The 18,288-nt window shown below is 45.5% G+C and overlaps 1 protein-coding gene across 3 annotated transcripts in view; it reads left to right on the top strand.

Annotated features, from left to right (window-relative positions):
- The window catches only part of LOC143378009 (uncharacterized), a 64,149-nt gene that overhangs the window by 26,065 nt on the left and 19,796 nt on the right, over positions 1–18,288 (top strand). For all 3 annotated transcript variants that reach the window (XM_076829892.1, XM_076829888.1, XM_076829891.1), the window contains exons 9-11: positions 2,997–3,418; positions 5,629–11,416; positions 11,577–11,975. In XM_076829892.1, the coding sequence (XP_076686007.1) occupies positions 2,997–3,418; positions 5,629–11,416; positions 11,577–11,975 (6,609 nt within the window). The remainder of the gene's footprint in view (positions 1–2,996; positions 3,419–5,628; positions 11,417–11,576; positions 11,976–18,288) is intronic.

Genomic DNA, 18,288 nt, shown 5'->3' on the forward strand with positions numbered 1-18,288 from the left:
AGGTAATTCACCAGCGCGTAAAACCGGGCATAATGCGTGCTAGCTACATACACCGGGGGTTCAACTCCTCCTTATATCCGCGCCGCGCCATGTTAGCAACAGCTCCGCTGTCTTTCTTTTCTTTCGTGGACAACAAAAACGGGAATGAGTAATAATTATGAAGAAAGTTGGAGTAAAAGATGCACGAAAATACTTTTGGCTGTACTTCCGAATGGCCCCAGTGGCCGATCGACACGAGATTTGTGGGGAGGTTTGGGGAGGGTGTTTGGACCCTAAATCTAAAATTGTTGCTTCGGGAATTTATTAGTTTACGAGATATTAATAATAAACTTTTAGTATTTCTGTTGACTTCTTCCGACATTATGCATTCCACTTTCCAAATTGTTCTGGATATTAGTATAGGTTTGGGGCTAGATTAGTGCGGGGGGGGGGGGGGCTAAAGTTATGTAAGTTTTGAGATTTGAACCAGAAACCACCCTAGGGGGTGATTCTACAGGCGAAAATAAGACGAAAATATAGAATACAATTTTTTAATATCTCGCTTCGTTTTGGAGAAAATTGGCTTTGCGGAGGTAAGGGGAACGCGTCCAACTGTCCGTAGGACAAATTAGGGGAGGGCAGGATGAAACCCTGTTAGGGCTACGTATGCAGTTCAAAAAAATAATTTGTGAAAAAGAAAATTAACAATATTTTTTTATTAATATTTCGGAAACTAATAAATTCCCGAAGCTACAATTTTAGATTTAGGGTCCACACCCCCTCCCCACCCAACCCCTCAAGCCTCGTCGATCGGACACTGGGGCCATTCGGAAGTATATCCATACTTTTAGTATCTTTATTTTGGAATAGACTTTTTATACACTCGTACCACGATTTACAGACTACGGTGTATAGCATATTAGTAGTATAATAAAATAGTAGAAAACGGATGTAGGGGAGACCGGGGCTAAAAGTTCCGATTTCGATAAAACATAAAAAATGACTGGAAAATAATGCAGTTATTCTTTTCACTATTGACTAATTTCGTGTTAAATTTATTATATTTTCTGATTTTAAGCTTGTATTTAATATATTGTAATAGGTTTTCCATAGAGAGTAATTTATTTGTGGATGATCGAAGCGGAACTTCTTACCCCTATACGGGGCAAGTTGTTATCGCATCGGTGTAAGTTGTTACTAAGATATAAGAGTTGCCTTTTAATGAAATATTTCATTTTCCAATGAAATAAAACAGAATTTCATTAATAATGTTTATTTACGAAGCCTCGGACCAACAAAAATGTATTATCTTTAAAAGAAAACCAAAACGATATAATAACCATAAACATTATATTTGGTATAAAAACTATAATCTACTAATCAGTCTAAACATTGTAGTGTTTTAATAAATCACGATAGAATCATGTGGCAGATATTGAATTCTCTACCGACAGTTTTTATTTATCGTAAAGCGCAGCAGAAACAATTTATACATTTGCGGCGGAGCAAGTTTTTACGGTAACAACGTGCCCCACATGTAGCAATTTCAAAGACTATTCTGCTTACACATATATTCAAACGATAAACACTATTACACCATATTCTTAAATGTCATTCGCTCCATAAGAACGAATCAATCTATAATATCGACGTGAAATAATTGAAATAGACCACAAAATAATGATAGAAATTTTTTTACTTATCTGGTGCGCGACTAATAGGTCCTTGCTTACAACCACACAATTCGCAGTCGCGGACGCTATTACAGTGGGCGACAGAGTGGCGCGATCAACTCTCACGGAAAAAATAATTTAAAGTATAACGCTGTTTTTATTTTGAAGATAGAGCCGTCGGAACAACTTACCCCCGAAACTTTTAGCCCCGGTCTCCCCTAAATAAATGTGACCATTTTTCAGTTTTTTACTGTGATAGTAGTAGCAATAATAATAATAACACTGGTGCAGATTGTATAATTTACGAATGTTGATTATACAAAATTCGCGATCCACAATTTTTACAAATTTTAACTTTTCGTCATTTCACGAGCTTCTGTCAAGAAACAATCCTCGTGCCGCGAGTTGCAACGCTGCGACTAAGGGATTGTAATTTCACCAATTAACGATACCCCCTTATACGAGTCTCTATTTCATGGGATCACGACATGTGCAGCGGGGTAGCCTGAGTCATGCCGTCGTGCCCTCGGAGCTTTAATCGTTAACGAGCAGAATTCGCCAGCGGTTCATTAGCGGCCGCGAGTAAATACGTTCATTACCTCCGAGGGATATTGGTTTAGGATCGTAATTTGATGATGAACCCTGCGATAGGACGATTAAGCTCGCCGAGTCGACTTCAGCGAATTAATCATCTTCCCCCGTGGAATCTTAACAGTTTTCTCACGCCCGGCCAATGGAAAGCTAACCAGACATTTCTCTCATCTTAACTGCTCATCATTTTATCCAATCTCGTCGATAGTCCGTTTAAAAAGTCTCCACCACCAACATCCAAAGCTGCTCAACCTGCAGAAGCCTCGAAAAAACTCGTAAAAATTAGTGGCGGATTTAAGGAAAAAGGCGTGGGTGGCAAACGTTCTGGAAGACCCTGTATACATAACAGACTTAACAAATAAATTCTAGCGTATGTGGTATGAAAATTATGTGGGACAAACAAAAATAGTGTTTGGATGAAATTATAATTTTTTTTGAAGATGAGGCCCTGGGGGTATTTTCTGGGTAGGAGCCCAGGCAATTGCTCATCAACTACCCGTTAAATCCCCCACTAATAAGAATCCACGTCCAAGTCGTGACAAATTCTCCCGAAGTCGCGTTCGTGGAACGGAGGTGCTCCAATCGGCGTGGTCGATAAATCCACGGGCAACGATAACATCGAAATCAATCGCGATAATTGTTGTTAGATATAATAACGGCGATAAGGGGACGTTATCGGGACTTTTTCTCCCGAATCTCCGTCGATCTTATCGGCAAACGCTCTAAGTATATGTGAACTGGTGCGTTTGAAAGGTCCACGACGGAGAGGACGGTCTCACGCGAGGACTTGCTGCGCGGAGGAGCTACAGGACCTGCACGCGCTGCACGTGATCAGCCGCGGGGGTAGGCAGCACAGTCCGACGGGGATTCAGGGTCAGGATCAGCCGATAGTTGATTACAGGCGGCTGGTCTTCATCAGCTCTGACTCGTCCTCCGGCCGCGAGGAGGACGACGCTGACAGCAGCTGCTCCAGTTCCTCTTTCCCGAACGGGCTGCCGCGCGGCGGTAGTCACGCGCAGCCCCTGGAGGACTGCGACTGGGATTACTTCGAGAGCGGCCCCTTGCCTCTGCCACCCGGTCTACCGATCATCATCGGAAGGAGCAACGTCGGCAGGGACACCAGCGGCGGGCAGGATTGGAGCTGCTGCCCTGGACGTGGCTCTACTGCTTGTCGGGTACGTGGTCTACTGGAAATTGTAGAAAGTTGTAGATCTTGGGTCTTCGAACTAACGGTGGCTCTTTGTGTAGACACGAAAAGAATTCGCGAGGTATAGATAGACGCTGCGTGAATGCTTTCATTAGTCGGGCTGATAGTTCGACGAAATGTCACTTGGTTTGAGGCATTTTAAAAAAGTTGCAAATACTGAGGATTATTTAAATGATTGTGTAATATAGATAAAGTATTAATCATTGAATTGTTAAAAAGGAAATTTAGTAATTAATGACTGCTCAAGAGTTTTCTACCTGCTTATTTCAAGGAGCTAAAGAATCTTTGCTGATCTTGACACTTTTGAATGAATAGGCGGGAGCTTATAAGTATTCCTGTAATCATTGGTGACGTCACTCCTCTTCCTTTATTAAGAGTAATTCAAACAGTTGTCTTTGGTCTCTTCGTGCGGTTCGTAAATATGAACGCGTCTCAGCGACTTGGATGGGTGCACACGAATGGCAGGATGAGATGAATAGCGATGGATAATAAATTCGTATCTGATGGCTTCCTTGCAAAATTCATTCATGCGATAAACCCACATGTTTCTACTATTTGCTACGCTGAAACTCGCAATTACACTGTAAACAGGCTAGTGTTGTAATGTATGCTGTTGGTATAGCTAGGCTTATCCACCACTTAAAAGTTTCATGGCTCATTTTCAGATGCTGCTAATTGTCAGTACAAGTCTTTACCCGCGGCCATTCGAATCCATTCACCTTGTGCGACTTTTATTCTAAACTTTTATTGCATACTTTGAAGAGTATAAATAAGCCGCAGGAAGTAATGCAACAATAGTTTTCGAACATGCGGCTACGAAATTAATGGACATGTTTAATGAGCTGGAAATACAGTTACATCCCGTAGATACCCCAGAGAAAAGGTTCTAAGAAAATTCTGTTCAGTGAATCGAAATTCAGAAATTTCTCTGTGGTAAAGACTTGCATACCAATTGATTTACAGACCGATTTCAGGAATTCACATACATAACGTAATACACAAATAAAAGTTGCAAAATTAGATATTATTAGTTTCATCGAATATACTAGTCTTTAACGTGTTACTTTAAAAAACAGTTTGGAACGAATATTGTCTTTAATTGAAGCTCTTGCAAACAATCATTTTAGCGTATAGTATACAAAATTTTCTTTGTTAAACATTGCAATTTATAATTATTTCTATAATTTGATATAGCGTCGCGATTTTTCTGTATACTGCAGGTCTATACCAGTATGGATTAATTTCGTTTATTTTAACTCAATACTGCTCAATTAGTTGAGCATCGTGTGCATAAATACTTCCTATCATATATGTAATTTATGAGCGGCCAATAACGGTATAATATCACGGACTATTGGAAGCACATACTTAGCCTGGTTAAAATTATGGTCAATTTTTTGCGAACCTTACTTCATACATACGAGCATTAATTAAAATTATTTTATAAATTTTTAGTTCAGAAACAAAGTTTATATTTTTAACAAATTTTATTCGAATTGAGGAAACAAATAAAAGCACACTACTCTGTACTTTCGGAATAAAATATTTGATATTTTCAAAATAATATACCTCATGCTAGTTTAAACGAAGACATTTACCACATCTCTTTAAATCTAATCACCATTTTATAAATACTATTGCTATTTATAATACTCACATTTCTTAATATTACCTTTTTAGTACAATTTTATCTTAGTAGAGCCTTCAGAATGTGGCTTTCCTTTGCTGTTCTGGTTATAAATTAACTTTCGTTTACACTTTCAGTAACACGCAGATTCACTCGAAGTGGTCACGATTTCTCTAAGCGATCATAAATAAATTCTTTTTGCTATTTCTACCAACGATCTTCGTTACGTTTTTCTCAGTACCTACAGTAATTTAAAATAACTCTCTGCGTTTACTCAAATACAGATATCTGTTGCACACGAACATTAGTAACACTCTTCTTCCTAGGCTCTCACCTACCCCATATTCACTAAGTATTGTAGAAAATCCTCCTAAACGAACGCTAACCGTCTCAAATGGCCCGCACTGGTCGTACTGCACCTGAGTTTCCTTGATTGTTGCACCCTAGCCTGTTGGTATCTGAGACTCAAGGGAACTCCGTGCAAATTTATGTTGAACTAGTCAGAATCGAATAAGTCAAACGTACCATCCAACCACTATTCTTCTATGTAGGCCTGCGGTGGTTCCCGAGGTGCAAACGTGCTGCCTGTACCAGTGCCGATACCGGTGCCGGTCCCATATCCGGTCCCCGTTCCAGCAGCTCTGTGGACTGGCGATTTCGCAGCTGCCGCATCCTCCATGATAAGCCGCAGCAGCGATGGACACGCTGAGCCAGGAACACTGAGGCTGAGGGGCGACCCAGCCGCACCCTGGTTCGCTTGGCATCCCCGGTTCAACCAGCCCCTTCATGGGACCAGGCTCGACCCAAGGCTCACCGGCGTCTTCGATCCAGCCACCTGCACCTTCAGACCCGACCAAGTGTTAACGCCACGATTATACGGGTCGACTGTCGAAACGTCGTCGTCCATCCCCTCGACGGAGACACTGCAACAGCGTCTGGGAGGGCTGCAAATAAATCACGACGAGAAGGACGATGCCGGACCCTGCCCCGTATCGAAGCCAACGGAGAGCTTCCAGACCGAGGCTGTGCTGGACGCTGCGAACGAGTCGAAAACCGTCGAGCAGCCCTCGGCGAAGAGTCGAGGGAAATTGGACGATGGGAAGAGTCGAGGGAAATTGGACGAGGGGAAGGTGGAAAAGTGCCACGGAGACGATGACGAAACGAGCGAGACGGCAGGTGACGGGGAGGACGGCTGTCAAGATTCCGTGAGCGTGTCCTTCGAGAGCAGGAGGGGGCAGAGGATGTACCAGCACGAAGACTCTGGCAGCTCCTCGGGACGGTCTTCCGCGGACAGCAGCGACTTGGAGGACGACTCGTCCTCCCACAGGTTCTCCAGGGTGTTCGTCGTCAACGATGATTCTCTGACGAGCGATAACGACATCGAGGATAACGGGGACGAGGACGATTCTGACTCAGCTGCCGAGAACGGTATCACGTTGAAGAGAGTGACTGCGCTTCCTGAAGAAGAGCCGGTGGTTCTGCAGTACGTTCGGCTGCTGAGCGAGGACTCGAGCTTCGAGAGCCCTAGCGCGAACCGCACGGAGAACAACAGTAGGGGAAACTCTGGGGAAGAGGCGAGAGCACGGTCCGTTTTTAAAGGCGACACCGCGGAGGGTAATGATACGATGTACGAACGGAACGCGAACGTTCATGAGAAGCGGAGAGCTCGTGGAAGGAAGAATAACCTGGAAGGGAGCGACGATGACAGGGTCTGCCAGCTGCTGCAGCACCGTCTCATACCGGAGGAAATGTACATCGCGAGCGATAACGACTGTTCTGATAATCAGATCGAGCTTAAGTCCATTAAGACGTTGGATCCCGATAGCATCGAGCCGATTACTATTAGTAGTGAAAGTATCGTGACGGAGACGGAGGATACTATTGAAGAAAAATTGCTGGATAACGTGGAAGATAACAGCTCGTATATCCACGGATCGAAGTTATCGAGTCAGTTACTGTACAACAACCGCACCGCGGATGTAGTCAGTGAATCGAGGTCTCTGTCTACGGATACTTGGGACTCTAATATAATTCCAGACTCGCTGGAAATTTCCAGGCCTGACGTTTCCAGTATTGATACTTCGTGTATCGAGAATGTGTTCGAGTCTTCCAAATTTCGTGTTTCGACACCGTTGACGATCCACGGCACAGAAAACGGCACGAATCGTGATCGAACGAGTGGCGACAATAATTGCGAAAGCGGGATCGATAACACCGCCGCTTTATCGCAGATAATGGCCAACGAAACAATAGATCAGAGCAACGATAACCGCGACTTTGATATACCGACCGATTTGAATTCAAACCGGAGCGCGATGGTGAACGTGAGCGCATTCTCGGGGTCTGACAGCTTCACCAGCAACGAGACGAACGCGACCGGCAGCGAGTTGAGTAGCGACGAGCTGCACGAGTACGAAGTGACCCCGGGGGACGTGTCCTCGTGTTACGGCGGCAATGAGTTCTCAGCGGTGAACAGCGAATTATTATCGAAGCTGAACAAAAGGAACGAGGAACGGACGTCGAGACAGTCGAGCCGAGGCGACGATGCGGCGAGAAGCTTCAAGGATACCAGCTATGGCGAGGAGTCCATCGTGCACGCGCCGAACAGAACGAAATGGTCTCTGCAGTACGACAGATCGGTAGTTGAGCAACCGTCGGATAATTCGTACGGCGACGGTGTCGTAAGCGCGCGTACCGCGAGTGATTCAATGCCGATTACCGCGGACGATGATCGATCCGTCACGGGCCACGGCGGGGGGCCGGCGACAATAGAGGCCGAAGATGGCGCGGGATACAACGACCCGCCAGAGAAGCCCGGCGGGATCGAATTGAAATCGGCGGGCTGCGACGTGGGCGACATGATAACCAGCAAGATCCACGAGATGTTCAAGTGCGCGGAGAGCGCAGGTAAGGCAGAATGTGCGCATGACGGCGGCTCGCGGACGGTGAGAGGTGAGAGCGGCGCTTCTAGTCAGGTGGTAGGAGAGGTACGAGGTGGTGGTGGCGAAGGTGGTAGTGGTAGCGATGGTGGCGGTGCCGTTGGAAGCTGCGCCGAAGGGGGGGTATCGACACGGTTTCCCTCAGTCGAGCGACGCCCGTCCACTGGAAAGGAGAATGGATTCCCTCCTGCCGCGTCGACCAAGGATTCCATCACAGACGCCCCACACTTTCCCCCTACGGTCCAGGCGAGCAGTAATATCGGCAACAATAACAAGTACAGAAGCCTCGTGATGATCACCCAGGAGGCTTCGTACCAGCCGGTAAGCGTCATCACCTCGGACACCACGACCTTGCTGCAGCCGGACCAAGTGCATACGGCCAGCCAGGGCCTGGCTGGATATTTCCAGCTGGCGCTGGAGGCCGTGACCGAGCAGCCACACCGTAAAAATGGCCAGGGCCCCAGGAAGCCTCTGATGGTGAAGCGGCTGGCCAGCACGCTAGCGAGCCATTCGGAGCCGGAGGTGGACAGTGGTTTGAGTGTCGGTAGTGCGAGTGAAAGCGACGACGTATCAGTGAAGAATGCCGCTAAGGTCACCGGCAGGCTGGAGAACAGCGAGGAGATCGTGCCGAAGGAGCGCCAGGTGAACGAGCATCGCGAGGGTGCGCGAGCACGTGCCTCCTCGCTGTCCAGCGATGACAATTCGGCCGGCGGCGGTGTGGTAATCTTGGAGGAGGGATTAGCCGATGATGATTCATGGGTGGAGGAAGTTTCCCACGACGAGGATGAGCCTGGCGCTACGACGGCCACCGAGGAAAGTTCGGAGGACGAGGCGAACAATCTTGGGGATCGCGAGGAAGAGCTCAGGGGCTACCACAGGCAGGCCATCGACTTCACTCTGCACACCATCGTCGAAGAGTCCTGTGAAGAAAGCGAGGCAGAGCCTAGCCTGGCCACCGGCAGCCCATCGAAGAAACAAAGACCACCGTCCGCGTCGGAATTGGAGAAATACTTTTTCTTTGGTCTCGGAGGAGATGGCAACAACTCGAGCATGGGTTCGCGCGAGGTCGATAGCCTGTCGGAGACCTCGTCCATTTATTCCGAGGGCCTGGAGTCACTTGGGCAGGACGAGAATCCTAACAATGGACAGGGCCAGGAGAGATCGAACTCTGGCGAAGGGTTCTTGAATTCCTCGAGGTTAGAGAAGTATTTTTTGTCAGAGTTTCTCGGCTTCGATCAAGATAGACGCGACTCTGATGGCTCCGTGGGTAGTGACTCCGAAGGTAGGCCAAGTCCGGAGGCGCAGAGGAGGAAGAAACTGGTACGTGCCAGGGGCACTGGTCGGTCGCACAGTTCTTCTCTGGATAATTTACTAGCCCTGACGCAAAGTTCGCAGAACTTGAGCTCGCAGAATTCTCTGCAGGATCTCAGTCTAAATCAGGATGCTCAGGAAAGTCTGTCGGAAGGTTCTTCTACGGAGACCGATGGCGCGGACGACGGTCAAACAGCCGCCTTCGGGACGGATGGACAGTTCGACACTGTGAAACGGAAGAAGAAGAAACCCAGGAACCTGGGTACACAGAGTCCGCGTGTTCCCGATGACAGGAACAAGACACCAGAACCGAACAGGGAAATGGCTTTAGTTGGAGAAGTGGTGATCGAGAACGAAGCTGAAGCTATCGACTCCGAAGATTCCGACAGAGCGAACACACCGCAGCCAGAATATGTTTTATCGTCTTCCTCTTCACCGTCAATTACCGTTAGCACTTCAACAACTTCCACGTCGCAAGCGGACTCTTCTAGAAACATTCAAATAAGTTCGGGAGATTCATTAACGTACAATCAAAGGTCTAAGCAGCAATCGAGGGACTCGGGATTCGTGGGTAGCTGCGATGACCTTCTTCAGCATCAGAAACTGCCCGACGACGCTCAATCTAACATCGAAGCCAATCAAGAGTCTGGCAAAGATTGTTCCAGTAAAGAGAACGGCGAAAATGCTCAGGACGCAAATCAAACCTCCGTAGAAAGAACCGCCGGGGTGGAAAAGAGTAACGCGGCTAAGGTAGACCATCCCCCGAGTCACGCGACACTGCCACACTTGCCAAACGCCTCCCTCTCGAGGAAGGACAGCTTCAATAACTGGTCCAGCGACGAGGAGACGAACCTGATGATGTCGAAGATGCGACAGTTCTTCAAGACCATGGTCGCCAACACGAACGGGCAGAATCAGAGCACTGCCAACGCGAATTCGAACGGGGTGTCCCCTGCCCCGAGTCCTCGGCTGTCCGGCTACTCGTCGAAAGCCCGACTGTGCTCGCAGAACCGAACGAAACCGCCGCAGCTTGTGTATTTCGAGAACGAGCTTACCAGACTGATGAAAACTGTGCCAGGGATACGGGACGAGCAAGTGCGAGAGATCGTCGAGTACCTCAGTTCCGAGGACACGTGGTCTGACTCGTACGACAGTTCAGATTACACCAGCTCGGACCTAGAGGGGGCGGCTGGTGGCCGTCGATCAGCGCTACAGGAGCAGATCTCCCAGAGCTGTCAACAGATTATCAGCAAATTCGACACCACCTCGGCTGACACTCTGCTGGACAAAGAGAGAGAAGATAAAACCGTGCCAACCGGAATGCAGCCTCCCTGCCTCGGCAGGGACACAGCATTCGTGTACCAAAAACTGGTTCAAAGCTTCACGAAAATGGCCGGTGATGGAATCAGTTCTGACGCAAACTCGACGCCGCACAGCAGCCCGCCGTTGATCGCGAAAGTGATGCACCATATCGGTAGCCGATTGGTAGCCCTCATGCACGAGGTCTCTGAGGGTGGACCAGCTGTACAGCATCATTCTACAAGCTGGAGACGATATTCTCAGCATCATAGAACACCATCCTCGGCGTCTACCACCGAAGACGACGATTCTACCTCGGATTCGACTAATACACCTTCGTCGGCGCACCTGCAATTGCCCAGGTCCAAGTCCCACGATCCTCTCCTACTGATTAATAGTCACCCAACGATTTCTACGGGGCCGGAAGGCGAAGAACGAGAAGCTAGTGACTACGAAAGGTTCTCCTGGCGCGGAAGCTTCGAGTCGGCGCTAATGGCGGCGGACTCGAGGACGAAGCTCAGCCTTCTGGCTTGTTCCGGGGACGTCAGTGTTGGTGCTAGTGCTAGTGCTAACGCCTTGGCGATGGCCGCCAAACGTCGAAGTGCTGGGGATCTGTTGTTCAATCCAAAGAGCTTCTCGCGGGAACAGTTGGATAGGGTCAGGAGCTGCGGGTCCATTGGCGGCGGAAGTGGGGGCGCCACCAGCGGATGCGGAGGATCGGTGGAAGAGAGGATTTGGAGCAACAGGAGGAGGTCTTCCGTTCCCGATGCCAACATGAGGGGGGAATCTGGTTAGTCTCTTATTTCTTGCACACTTCTAACTTACATTTTCCATTAAAACTTTCAAGTTTTTTTTAAATAAAATTCTTCACCGTCGAAAATTCTCTCAGAAGTGCCTGAATTCCATTCAGCTCGTCGCACGTTGGTTTCTCCATGACGATACATTTACAGGAGACGAGGACACGGAAGACGAGCTCGAGTACAATGGCGAATCGCGGGCCACGACACTTCCACGCGGAATGCAGTCCGCCATCACAGCGGCAACCAACTCTCTGCCGCGTTTACCAGCGTCCACGACGCCAGCTGGTTTGACGATCGCGTCAACCACGCCTTCCTCCATGATGCACAAGGCACACAGCGTGTACCATTTCCTGCCACAGCATTCTGGCGTGAAATCGGCCAGATACCGCCCGCCTGGCTTCGCGAGGAACAGCAACGTGGCTGGCGCGATCGGCGGTCCTAAGCGCGCAGTCAGTGCCCCGGGCCTCCAGGTCTCGGGCACACAGTCTTCCGCGGGAAAACGAGATAACTCGAGGTCGAGGAGGCAGCAGGCCATGTCCCTCACGTCTGGTAAGTCACTACTCTTTTCGTATACCCTCGCTTTGCAGGTCCTCGTACCTATTGCTCGGCGCGAGCAAATCGTTAGAGAACCTCGCGTAATGAATACGCAATTGTCTGGGTAATTAAGCAAGGGTCGTGCGCAAGAAAAGTAACGCGCAAATCATTGCCCCATAAACTGGACGTTTATTCGAGATTTATCGCTCGTGAAAATGCAGTTACATTTGACCTCAGGTGTTTTAACCCATTAACAGCTGTTGTTGCATAAACGCAGCATGAAACTTTAATTTTTTTTTTAATTAGAGCAACTGCAGTGAAGAAAAATATGCGATGAAATTTTTACAGTTTTCATTTCAATGCTTCACCGGTAATGAGTTAATTCAGGGAACCTGTATTTCGGAGTGAAAATTATTTTATTTACGCGTGTGCAAGATGAACCGGCTCTCGTGACACATTCATAATTCATTAAACACGTTATTCAATCTGTTTTCGTGGCTGAAATTATCAGGAACTCGTTTGGATTGGGAAATAGTAGTAACAGGTATTCCAACGAATATAACCAAAAATTATCTTGCGCTTTCTCGAACTACGTTAACTTACGAACACTTGTCAACAATATTAAAGTCACTCGTGGCGCTTGCCGCCGTTGCAGAAAATTCATGGGACCTGAACCATCGATGGCGGGTCGTAACTATGCAGTATCGTGAAAGTTATTTGCATGCCGTTTATCAACGAAACTCGGTTTCAGAGTCCATAAGTATGGCGGCAAGTAGGCCGCGGTTCGTTAATGAACGCCTTAGACTGTTTACTGGAGTGTAACAGGTGTAACCGCATCATTACGAGATTTCCCTTCGTTTCTGCTCTTTTTTCGCCCCACTACCCCTGGCGTGCGTGCAACAATCGATACACCGGTGTAACGTTGCCTCCCGCGTATGCGTACTGCCAGACTTCCTCGGCGATCGTTTCTTGTCGTATCACCGATTACACGCAATATTAAAACGTAAACACGTGAAATTATATTATTCTTGAATTTGAACTGTAATAGTAACTACAACAATTGGCAGTGGCACTGGTGTCCGATTGAAACCCAGCTTGAATACCACATTGCAGTGGGCGTTTCGGGTGTTTTGAAGTAGGAGGGTTCGTGGAGCATAGGATTTAAACTACAGAAGGATTTAGAATAAATGAGAATAAGATTTAGCTCTAATCATGGAGTTTGGTCGTTACACCTGGGAAATTACCTTCCATGCATTAAAGCCACTGATTATTAAATTAACAGTGGAGTGGCATTAAACGGTCCCTATCAAAGCACATATAGGCTAATCGTTGCAGATTTGCTTTTACTGTGCTGTGAGTCATAAACGTGTGAGATAGCCTTAATCCAGTGCACTGTATCCAATGTATACCTAGTGCAAGAATATAATTCTTTGCATCCAATCTTTCTGCCCTTTGAAAGGCTGCCGCGATTACTTCGTCTTCCTTCCAAGTACGGCGGGCTCGCGTTCGATAGGCGCCTCGAAAGCAACGCGAAAGCGACACGATAGGAAAGCACTGGCTCTAATGAACACGTCTATATCCGTCAAATGATCGTGACGTTACCACAGATATTACACTGCACGCGCGTTTGCATTCCGATCGCGCGATAACCAAAGCCCGTGGCACGGTACGAGTTCGAGTTTTAAAGCGAAGGAACGACGCAGAAACTCTGGCTGCAAATTGCATTCCCGTCGCTCCAGATTCGGGCCCCGATCACGCGAACCGACCGCCATGCAAATTCGTACGCTCGAGACAAATTCGCCGAGTTGAATCGGGATTCGTGTCACGTGACGCGTTGCTGTTAAAATCGCCAATCTTGAAATCCTTCCTGCAGCCATTCCAATTGTCTCGATAGTTTGGTGTCGTTCGATTAGTAATCGTGGGTTACGAGGATTCCTCCTTTTTTGTTTACAAATTTCGTGTTGTATAGGTATTTACAATGAAAATTGGGTAGCTTGAAAATTCCAAAAAATCTAATACTTTGCAGAAATGTAGTTTTGGTGGTCCTAATGGTTTGTCTATTTTTTGTTCCCGCAACGGAACGGGTCCAGGGGTGGAGCCACCATTTTAAAGAAATTGTTGTAGGTTTTTATGTTATAGCACGTATCTGTGAAACCGTAAAAGATAGCGAAAAAAAGTTAAGCACAACATTTTATAATTCTCAATTACCTACAATATGGTGGTAAGGAATTTGCAAGAATTTATTTTTTTAGAATTTGCTTCCGTTGCAGCTTTCGTTTAGAGAGCTTTATTTCTGCGAAGTATCGGACTTTTTTCATTTCTGAGTTACCGAACTTGTTAGACGTCTGATTTTAATGGCGGTGGAAGAAGGACACATTCGTTTCGTAGACCGATGAAATTGTTTTTGCTGCCACTCCCCGCTGCACTCGCGACTGGCGCGGATCAATAACCGACGAGACTAACGTAATTCGTGAGTGCTTAATTAATTGTGGGTGATTATGGAGAGTGTGGCCAGACAAATGGATTCTTGGCGACGGGAATGTCTGCCGTGTCGCATATTGCACTTCTATGACAACAATTTCTGTATTGTGGATGGAATGTTATAATACTCTATCTATGAATTATTGAAACTATTGTTACAGATAAATAAATAGAATTGGCTTAGTGTGGTAAATATTGGGACGGTGATAGTTTGTGCAATGTTTTTATTTAAATCTTGCAATCGGTTCGTACTACAATAATAATAATAATAAACAATCGGAGCCGGGTGATAGCTGTAATGAAAATTCAAAACCATTTGATATGAATAAGAAAATAATTAATGCTTGAATTAATAATTAGAAATGTTTGCGAATAAATTACAGAATTAAAACAAGTGACGTAACATATGCTCAGGTAAATATTTTTATTCTCCGTACCAATTACTGTTTAACCTTCGGTTGACCACTTATTTTTCGTTCATAGTTGTCGCACTGGGTCGATTCGACCTAGCCAATTTTCAATCAGCCGCTATTTTAAAACTATCTGTTAAATTAAGTCGCACAAATTCTGAGATAGAGTTTGAATATTGTAGAATACATTTTGATGATTGAAAATTAACATTTAAAATATCATCGTGTTTAAACAGTAGTACCATTTTCAGTGACGCCTCACAGATATTTTACCTCAAAGTCAAATTGTCCATCATTTCGACCCAGTGTGACAACCGAGGATTAAGCAACTTGCAATCACTTCTTGGAACAGGCATTTTTCATTCTTCATATTCACGCCACCCAAACTACATTCCAGGAAACACTATAAGTTTTCTTTAACAGTGCACCATAAATTCGCCTTTAACAAAACTATGATTTTTAAATATACCACGCAACATGCCACATAACTCTACAAGATTTCTAACATAATAATTCCGAAAGTGCTCACATACATTCGCGAAAGATTGCTCGAAAAATGTCACGGTCACCCACCTGCGTTCCGTCGGTGAAAATACTCTGTGAAAATAACGCATTATTCTATCATGACTCGTTTTCATTGCTCCGCCCGAATCGAAACTGTGCAGAACCGACGCTGTTAAATAATCACATTCCGTTATGTAAGCGTAATCCATTGTACGTGGAGTGTGGTTAGGTAAACAGCGAGATTGCACGCCCCACCTTGCACTCGTACAATTTTTCTGTACAAGTTCGACGAACCTCCGTCGCTTCTGCCTCTTATTTCATGCTGCAACGTTTGTTATTTACACCGTAATCGCCCACCTATCTGAGGATCTGCGGGATGTATTATTCATTTCGACAAGCCAGTCGTCTGATCTATCAGACGCGATTCCTTTTCGTCAGGCTTCGTGCAGCCTCGCTGCTCGCCCGGCCCCTGCTAACTTTTCATTAGATATCTCCTATCTGTTGTCAATTAGTACAATGCCCTGTCTATTAATCGGAACGATATCAAAGCGTGTAATTCGATCTAAAAAGCAACGTCAAACGCAACATCAAAGAAGCATCGATTATTTATTTACATTTTAATGTTTCATCGGCGAAGTCACTTTAGAGTAATCAAATTTACTGCTTCTGGTCGATTCCACGTTGCTCTAATTATTGCGGTATTTCTACCTTCACTTTGAAATTGAAATTTCTGGGAATTAGAAATATGAATGGAATAGTATGTCGAGCAAATCGTGAAGCAATTTTCACCGAGCAGCAGGTTTATACGAAGCAGTGATATTTATTCGCGATAGAATGATGGTTGGAATGGAATTTAGGCTCATGAAGCCGCGAGGGAACTCGTTCTGCGAACCGTTTGGAGTTCAAATGAACTTGCCAGTAAATTGAGCTCAAATTGGATATTGATCCCATGTTGCAACCACGCCACCGGAAAGTTCACTTGTTTGAGTTTCGATTGTGGTCAAGGCCCGGTTGATTTTTACTTGTATCATAATACACTGGCGCACGTGTATCGATTTCCTGTCTCGCTGATAGTTTGGAGTGCACAGTTGCAAAACCCTTTATCAGAAGGTGTCCCAATTTTTTACACATTTTTTCGTGCCACTCTCAGTGAACGCCCGTAGATTCTCGTTAATTCAATTACGCTTCTTTTTAGACAGAAACGTTATACGAAGGATGTTTGTAAGTAAACGACAGTCTTTCTGTTCTAATTAATTATCTCTTCGCACACAGCGTTTCTACGCAAAGAGAATTTAGCTTGCAATAGAAAATTCAATTTTTAAGAAAAAAAATCTACCGAATATATGTTTAATACCCTGTTACATCATTTTTCGCGTGATGCAATCTATCATCTTCTGCACAATTATGACCAATAAGCACAGTGTTGATAAACAAATGCACTGATTCTGATTTCTCAATGACAGCAGTGCAAGGATAAATATTTATGGCTGTTGCAGCAGCTTATTTCTTCAATTGTATTGTAAACATTTCCGCAAAGTTGCGACAATAATTTACAACCGTTAACAGTTTCTGATCGAAACGATAATTATTTCTTTCCAACAAAACACTCGTCCACAGTGTTTTTGCCTAATTACGTTTACTCAATCTACGTATTGGCTAAAATTCTGCTCAGCAGAATAATAATCAATTTTGCGGCGGAGGAGTGAAATCCGCAGGTTGAGTAGAAATTAAACTGAAGAAGAAATTAAGTAGAAATTAAGCATGTTTCTGTTAGATTGTTTTCTCGGTAGCAAGGCCTGGCTGCGTTCATTCTTCTGCTCTACTAATTCGTCGGCGGCACGATGGCGGCGAACAATGAAATTTCACTTACATGTCAAAGCGGGAGAGTGAGAACACGGGAACATTTTCGTTCTGCCCATTCTGTATTTTCCTTCACGACGGCGCAACGTGAACTACACTCGCGGCACACGCACCTGTAACGGTAACAGGAGTGTGCTAGGTTCGGTTACATAAAATTACGAGTCACGAAGGAACGCGTACGTTCGACCCATGCTCCAGCTCTTTCTTCTCCTAGAATTGTGTAACAGCGAGTTTCGCTGTTTCAACCGTGGCCCCTATCTTCCTTGATCTTCGAGCGCGTTGCACTCGAAAAGCAAAGAATTATAATCCTTCGCTCGAAGTTTCCGACGTTCCAAGTCCAACGTGGAGGTAAAATACTATTTTAAAGGTGAAAATAGTTTAGGCTTGTAAATGGATGAAACGGATCGTGATAGGGAGTGAACGTTTCATAGTATCGTTGTAATATTACATCAGTATTAAAAATGTCATGGACACCGAGTCCTGTTTTCTCTTAAACAAAGGGGAGAAAATTTATTTATCACAGTTCTCGCGAAAGCTTTGCATTGGATATTCATTTTTTTGAACGGTTACAGAAATTATATTATAGTTCGAGGTAGATAGTCAAAACCTTATTCGTACGGCATTAGAATGTCCGAAGAGAATGTACCGAAAGGAACCTCCTTTACCACTACAAAATTTCAATATAAAAAACTCCACGAATTCCAATCATAAGAAATCTTCTGAATTAAACTAAGAGATTTATCTATCACACCATATTCATCACCTAAGGTTTAAGTATTTTAAGAAAATGGAAAGTATGATGAAAGGAGGAAATTTTGGAAAGCGGCAATGTTTAGGGGAGCGACAAATTTTTGGGGAGTATCAAATTTGGGAGAGCAGTAAATTTGGAGAAGCGGCAAATTTGGGGGAGCGACAAATTTTGCAGAGCGATAAATTTTGGGGATCATCACATTTGGAGAAGCGGCAAATTTGGGGGAGCGATAGATTTTAGGGCGCGGCAAATTTGGGGGAGCGACAAATTTTGCAGAGCGATAAATTTTAGGGATCATCACATTTGGAAAAGCGGCAAATTT

The sequence above is a fragment of the Andrena cerasifolii genome, chromosome 1 (genome assembly GCF_050908995.1).
Source record: "Andrena cerasifolii isolate SP2316 chromosome 1, iyAndCera1_principal, whole genome shotgun sequence".
Taxonomy (NCBI): Eukaryota; Metazoa; Arthropoda; class Insecta; order Hymenoptera; family Andrenidae; genus Andrena; species Andrena cerasifolii.